This window comes from Populus alba, chromosome 10 (genome assembly GCF_005239225.2).
Source record: "Populus alba chromosome 10, ASM523922v2, whole genome shotgun sequence".
Lineage (NCBI taxonomy): Eukaryota > Viridiplantae > Streptophyta > Magnoliopsida > Malpighiales > Salicaceae > Populus > Populus alba.
In genome coordinates this window covers 175836-183271 of record NC_133293.1, presented here as the reverse complement: position 1 = coordinate 183271, position 7436 = coordinate 175836, and the positions used below count along the sequence as shown (strand labels likewise).

The 7436-nt window shown below is 36.8% G+C and overlaps 1 protein-coding gene across 1 annotated transcript; it reads left to right on the top strand.

Moving 5' to 3' along the window:
• The first annotated feature begins 921 nt into the window (after positions 1-921).
• Positions 922-7073, top strand: LOC118057327 (importin subunit alpha-2). Its single transcript, XM_035069866.2, has 11 exons — positions 922-1255; positions 1374-1470; positions 1565-1656; positions 1757-1888; positions 1994-2179; positions 2282-2445; positions 2554-2632; positions 5391-5519; positions 5758-5885; positions 5982-6357; positions 6568-7073. The coding sequence occupies exons 1-10, from the start codon at positions 1043-1045 to the stop codon at positions 6349-6351; spliced, it is 1590 nt and encodes a 529-aa protein (XP_034925757.1). The 5' UTR covers positions 922-1042; the 3' UTR covers positions 6352-6357; positions 6568-7073.
• The last annotated feature ends 363 nt before the right edge of the window (positions 7074-7436 follow it).

The window sequence follows — 7436 nt, the reverse complement described above, 5'->3', positions numbered from 1 at the left end:
TTTAATTTCATCATCTTTCGATTTTTTTATCTGTTAGATTTGATCTTCATTATTTTGATTGTTATTTATTTTATTTGAAATTATTTATAAAATTATTTTTTTTTCAATTTCATTCTCATTCAACTTTTTAATTTATAAGATTTGTTTCTCATTATTTTAGTAAATCTTTTTTAAAAAATATTAATAAGTTATTTTCCAACTCATTTTTAATGACATAACTAAATACTGAAAAGTGTTTTTCAACTTATTTTTTATAACACTACCAAATATCAAAAAATAATTTACTTTTTATGAATTTATTTTTTCATAAAATCACTTTCTTAAAATAAATTACTTTAAGCAAAGAAATGAAACTGTATTCTAGAAATAAGGAAGAAGATATATGATATTTATGCATATATTTTTGTGTTCTAGAGGTAAGCTTAGTAGTATTAATTCATTTTTATATTCTATAAACATGTAAAGAAGAAAGTTTATTTGACTAAGAAAAAATTATTTGACAATCCAATTTCTACTCCTGCAATTTATCCATTCAAGTAAGATTTTTTTTTTTTCCGTTTAAAATAATATACGTGTCAGGGTGTGTGTGTGTGTATCGTGGATGTATTTTCCCACATATTTTTTTTTCCGTTTTAAAAAATATAATATATATGTAAATATATAATTGCTACTAATTATTTTAAATAAAACATGATATCTAGTTTTTAAAAACCTATTTAAATAATTGTGTTTACAGATAATAGGAGTGATGAACTTAGAGTTTATCATATATTGTAACTTCATTTTGAATCTTTTGAAATAAATATGTAAAGTAAAAAATAAAAACAGATAGATAGATAGAAATTAAAATTTAAATAAGTTAATAAAATACACCACTGTAAATAGCCACAAACCCTTCCCATTTTGTAAACACTATAAAGCGTGAAGCCCCGCTCTTCGCCTTCTTCACTCTCAAAATTAAAAAAATAACGCACTCTCTCTCTGATTCCCCATTTGTTTATTTTTTTTTAAATTAGGGTTTTCAAATTACCATCAATCAACCATGTCGTTGAGACCTAGCGCGAGAACCGAGGTTCGCCGGAACCGATACAAAGTCGCAGTCGACGCCGATGAAGGTCGCCGGAGAAGAGAGGACAATATGGTGGAGATCCGCAAGAACAAGCGTGAAGAGAGTTTGCTAAAGAAGCGACGCGAAGGTCTCCAGGCACAACAGTTCCCTCCCGCTCTTCTCTCTTCTTCTAATGTGGAAAAGAAGGTAACTTCACTATACTAGCATGTAATGTATTTTTGAACTGTGGATCTTGTCGGGTGTTAGGTGTTTTGTTGATTAGGGTTTCGATGTTTTGTGTTTTTTTTTTTGTGAACTCTTGCAGTTAGAGAGTTTGCCTTCGATGGTGGCTGGTGTTTGGTCTGAGGATGGCAATTTGCAGCTTGAATCAACTACTCAGTTTCGGAAACTGCTCTCGATTGGTATTGTTTTGGGTTCCTTTTCTTTTGCTTAAGCTTTTTGTTTGTATTAGTAAAGATTGGTTATTTATGGAGGGGTTGCTATTGTTATTGGCAGAGAGGAGTCCTCCGATAGAGGAAGTTATACAAGCTGGGGTTGTTCCACGATTTGTTGAGTTTCTTGTTAGGGAGGATTTCCCTCAGCTTCAGGTGCGTGTTTCTATGATATTGTGATAGAATGTGTTTGCTGATTTGTTTGAATTGGAATGGGGTCGTGAAGTGTTTGTGTCATGTCTTGGAACTTGTGTAGTTTGAGGCTGCTTGGGCTCTCACAAACATTGCCTCTGGAACTTCAGAGAACACTAAGGTGGTAATTGATCATGGTGCAGTTCCAATATTTGTCAAGCTTCTAGGTTCTCCCAGTGATGATGTTAGGGAGCAGGTATGTCTTTGAATTTTAGTTGCCTAGTTTGCGGGAATTGTGATTATATAATGTGCACATGGAAGAGAGTCTAGGATTTGAATATATTTGCTGGTTAAATTTCAGGCTGTGTGGGCATTGGGAAATGTTGCTGGTGACTCCCCTAAGTGCCGTGATCTTGTGCTCAGCCATGGAGCCTTGATTCCATTGCTGGCACAGTTGAATGAGCATGCAAAGCTTTCAATGCTGAGGAATGCTACGTGGACACTATCAAACTTCTGCAGGGGCAAGCCACAGCCTCCATTTGAGCAGGTTATTGTCAGATTCTGTGCATTGATTGGGCGTCTCAAGTTTTTGGCAGTGGATGTTGTGGAAAGTTAAAAAGGTTTTTAACTTGTGAAATTTGTTGGGCAGGTGAGGCCAGCCCTTCCTGCACTTGAACGTCTTGTACATTCAACTGATGAAGAAGTCCTAACTGATTCTTGCTGGGCACTCTCTTATCTTTCTGATGGCACAGATGATAAAATCCAAGCTGTTATTGAGGCAGGTGTCTGTCCACGACTTGTGGAGCTCCTCCTGTGAGTGCAGCATTCTGTTGATTGATTGGTTTAATATTTTCTTGTATCTCATTATCTGCATACAAATACATATAAAAAACATGATCCTTCATACATGAATTGTTTCAGCCATCCTTCTCCTTCAGTGCTTGTTCCTGCTCTCCGCACAGTTGGAAATATTGTGACGGGGGATGATATGCAGACCCAGGTAAAGGCGCTTCTGGCTTTTTGTTTGTTTGTTCCATCCTTTGTGCAACAGCAGAAGTGCCTTTCATGACCGCATCCATCTGACATTTTTTTTTCTAGAAGTTATTGATCTGAATCAATGTTATAACATAGTTTGCATGGATTCCCCCCCCCCCCCCACAAATAACATCATTATTGATGCTTCTGCATCATGATGGAGAATATGACCATGTTAGAGGTTTGCTATCAAGATTGAAGAAGTTAAATACTGGATGAACAAACCAGAACTATTAAAAAAACTGAAAGATAACCATGTTAGAGGTAGGGGTGAGCATAAAAACCGAGAAAACCAAAAAAAAATTAACCGATTAGAAAAAAATTTGATTGAACTGGACCGGCTCAAACAGTACTAAACCGAGTTGAAGAAATCCCAGCTATATATATTAAACTTTCTTCTAACCCTAGGAGCTAAATCATACCCCCCCCCAGCTTTCACTCAACTCTGTCTCAGCAGCCCCCTCTCAAGCTTTCTCCAATTTTCTTGATCTCTGGTTTTTTAACGAGATTATTACTAGTCTGTCTCTAACCCTTTGCCTCTATCATTCTTCTTTCTCTAACCTAGTGCTGTCAAGGGGCGCTTGCCTATGCACTCCAGGCGAGGCCACAACGTCTTTATTAGCCTATGGCGATGAATTTATAAAGCGTTGCCCCGTGAGTGGGCGCTAGGTGTTAAGGAAAGCGCCTTTTTGTCCATTTTTTAATTTACCACAAGAAACAACTTATTAGTATTTTTTGTAAAAAAAACAAAGATTAGGGTAAAAAAGAATAAACAAACATTAAAATGGGAGACATACAATCAAGGAAGGACACTTGAAGAGAAACACTAGCCACACTTTGTGTTGCCTCTGAACAAGAGGCTTGGTTCCTTTTAGCGCTTTTCACCGTTGATAACACTGCTCAAACCCTAACTTTCCTTTTCTCTCTAAACTTGTTATAACAAACACCACCAAATCTTTCGGCCTCATTTATTTCTGTTTCTCTCATCTCTTTATTCTCGTCTTCTCTCTCTTTACTTTGTCTCTCTATGCCTTTGTTCTCCTCCAATAAGGTTTTTTGTTTTCTTCTCTTTTTTTGGGTTTTATTTGTTTGTGATAATCGATCAATGCATGGTTGTGTTGTGTGTTTTACTGCATCTTGTTTTCATGGGTTTTGTTTTGATTGATTGATTTGTGTTATTTTTTAATGTTTTTAGTGCCTCCAGTTAGGATTCAAGGTAATTGAGTTGAGTGTTGTTTTATGGGGTTCCGTTTGGTAACTTTGCTTACGACTGGGTGTTTGCTTTGATTTCATAAATGTTTGTGGTTTTTCAATTGGTTTTATTGATGGGTCATTGTGCTTGGTTTGATGTCACACCAATTTGTTCAAGTTTTCAATTCTTTGGGCTTTGGTTTATCAACTTGTTTTATTGATGGGTCATTGTTCTTGGTTTGATGGCACACTGATTTGTTCAAGTTTTCAATTCGCCAGGCTTTGGCTTTTATATGGTTAGATTTTGTACAATTTTCCCTATTGATTTTCGATTATCAAGTTATTTGGTGCTTTATCTTATATCTTCGCAAAAGGTTTTTCTGGTTTTTTAACACAATAAACCGAAGCGAGCCGAACTGAAACTGGTTGGTTTGAAATGTTTTTCGGTTCTATTTGGTTTGGTTCTGAATCTAAAAAAAACATGGTTTGGTTATGTTTTGTTAAGTGAAAATCGAACCGAACCGAAAATGCTCACCCCTAGTTAGAGGTTTAATAGGATCCTGTGGCCATTGTTGATTATGAGATCTGTGCTATTGCACAAGGAGGTGTTGGTGCCAGCTATTTCTGGATATGATGGATTAAAGGGGAAAAAATGAGGGGAGGGGAATAACCTGTTGAAACTTGTTGGGAGCTTTTTTTGTGAAGGGAAGGGAAGGAATTTGGCTGTAAGACCCCCAGTCCTCTCCAAATAGTAAAAATTATGACTTTTTTTAATATTAATTGTCAATCCCAACACCTTTTAGAAAACAATAGATACGATTCCACTTGTATAGGTAAACTGTAATCCTCATCTTCTTGTCTGGCTAAATGAGGCAGGATGTGCTCTCACCAACTGGTTTTCTTATTGTCCTCTCCTAATCTATCCCTCTACTAGACTCTAGCACTGTATTCTTGTCCCCTTCCTACCTTCATTTAAACGGTAACTACCTGACCCTTATTTAGCTTGCCCCTTCCTTTAAAAACTCTTTACTGCCCTCCTGTCTTGTATTCCTATCCATATATAGTGTTAGAACACATCTTATGGGTGTTTCTGCATGATTAATGCTGTCATCTAAATTATGAATTTATTCATGCATTTGCGTTAAATACCTTTGTACCATAGACACCGAGCCACATAATTCATCCCAGAACAGCACATGCTTTATGCCCAGTAGCTGCATCAACTCTTGTCATTGTACTTGACCAGGATAGTTGAAAATGAAGCACCTCTCTTAAACTAAAAAAATACAATTCCCTTGATAAGGAAAAATATAAAGGCAAGGCATGTAACAAGAAATACTCGTAAGTAATTAGGAGCGCTGCAGTGAGAGCATGGAAAAATTGCTTGGAATTGTCATAGCTAAATCTTTCGCCCTCTCTCTGTGGCTTGTTGCAACTATGCTAATGATCTTGCCTTTCACACGATGACATCTTGTTATTGCTTGAAATGTTGGTTTTCTTATACTTAACTCAGACACGTCTCTCCTTTGCAGTGCATGATTAACACTGGTGCACTCCCATGCCTTCTAAGCCTGTTGACTCATAATCATAAAAAGAGCATCAAGAAAGAAGCTTGCTGGACTATCTCAAACATCACTGCTGGAAACAAGGAGCAGATCCAGGTGAGCTTGCATGCCTTGGAAGTTCATGTTTTAAGCTCTGTTAAGTTGTTTCTTGTTTAATTCTGTCAGTCCTCTTAGAAGAACTCTGGGCTCTTCTAATTGGGTTTCTGAATTTATTTACTGGAATGATCTGCATTGCTATCTTCATTAGCACTTTTGATCTGAATTCCTTCTATGTGAGATTGAATGCCTCAAGTACCTCTGGATTTTTACTCTTTAACTTTTCTAAATTATCTAGGCTGTTATTGAGGCTGGTTTAATTGGCCCGCTCGTTAATTTACTTCAAAATGCGGAGTTTGATATAAAGAAAGAAGCTGCTTGGGCTGTGTCTAATGCTACTTCGGGTGGCACTCACGAGCAAATTAAGTATGTTATTCTTGTGTTTTAAAACATTACTACTTGTTTGTTGAATGTTCTCTGGTTCTCTTGGCAAAAAAGTGATTGGTTGTTTTTGGATGACAGGTTTTTGGTCAGTCAGGGATGTATTAAACCATTGTGTGATCTTCTTGTATGCCCTGATCCAAGGATTGTAATTGTATCTCTTGAAGGATTAGAGAACATTCTGAAGGTTGGGGAAGCAGAGAAGAATTTGGGGAACAGTGGAGATGCTAATTTCTATGCCCAGATGATAGATGATGCTGAGGGACTAGAAAAGATTGAAAATCTACAGAGTCATGACAACAATGAGATATATGAGAAGGCAGTCAAGATTCTCGAGACTTATTGGTTGGAAGAAGACGATGAGACTTTGCCTTCAGGTGATGGTGCCCAGCAAGGATTTCAGTTTGGTGGGAACGATGTTCAAGTTCCATCTGGTGGATTCAACTTTTAGCTGAAGGTATTTAAAATTCTTGCTTTCAAGTCTTAATTACCTATGAATATTATCTGAATTTGTGAGGTTAGTAAAGCTTGAATTACCTATGAATCTCAAAGCTCTGAGTATAATTTCTCTTGTAGTCTGGCCTTGAAAACGAATGATCTTAGTTGTGCACCAAGTAATATTACTTTTGTTTGGAAGTCTGAGTTTTGCTTAATTGGTTTGCCCCAGGAATCTGTAGAGTTTGGAATGGTGAAGCAGTTCTTGGTTGGGGTGACAAATATGTCGGGGTCAAGCTGGGTCTGGTCTCGGCACCTTGTTTCTTGTTACAGTCTGGTATAGAGTCCATTGTGGTCAAAGAGGTGCCTAACAGGTCAGTCTATACTACAGCAACATTCCGATAAGGGGGTCAGGAAGGTACTATAGCAACATTGTTACCTGGTCAGCCATGCTTGATATTTTGGCCTTATTGCTGTGGGGTGGCATGGAGGGTGTTAAGAAGTCCATTGTTGCATAACCCTTAGCTTTGATCACTGAACACGCTGGGGGAGGTTTTCTTGTATGCTGATCGAAGTCCTTTTTTATGTTGAGTCATGTTATGCTAGTATTTTTTTTTATATATATATATAGTCTCTCTTTGGTTTTTCTTCGATTGGGTGAATATGGTATTTGATAAACCTCATTTATCTTGGTGTCTTTGATGGAAAGAAATGAATTAGCAGTATTTTTTTTTTTAATGTGGGATGAGTTGACTGTTTTGCAGAATGGATAAACCAGGTGCGTCTATGTTCCACTAGAATAGAAATGGTAACTCCTTACTATAATGTTTATAGATATAAAGGTTAAGAGCTTATGTGAGCAAAGGTGGGTAAAGATGGATGATAGATAAGTAGTGCCAAGTAATTATTTGCAACTGGAATCTTTAAATAGTTTTGTAGCAGTTTTTCTCTGGAGTAGTGTTTAATTTTATCGAGATTTTTTTAAAGAAATCACCGGAGTTTCGTGTGAGTTTAATTGTTGTGATTTTTCCGGGAAAGATTATCCGTAAAATAAGTATTTGTTCTCTTCCTCGGATTTTGGTGTTGAGCCAAATGTTGAAA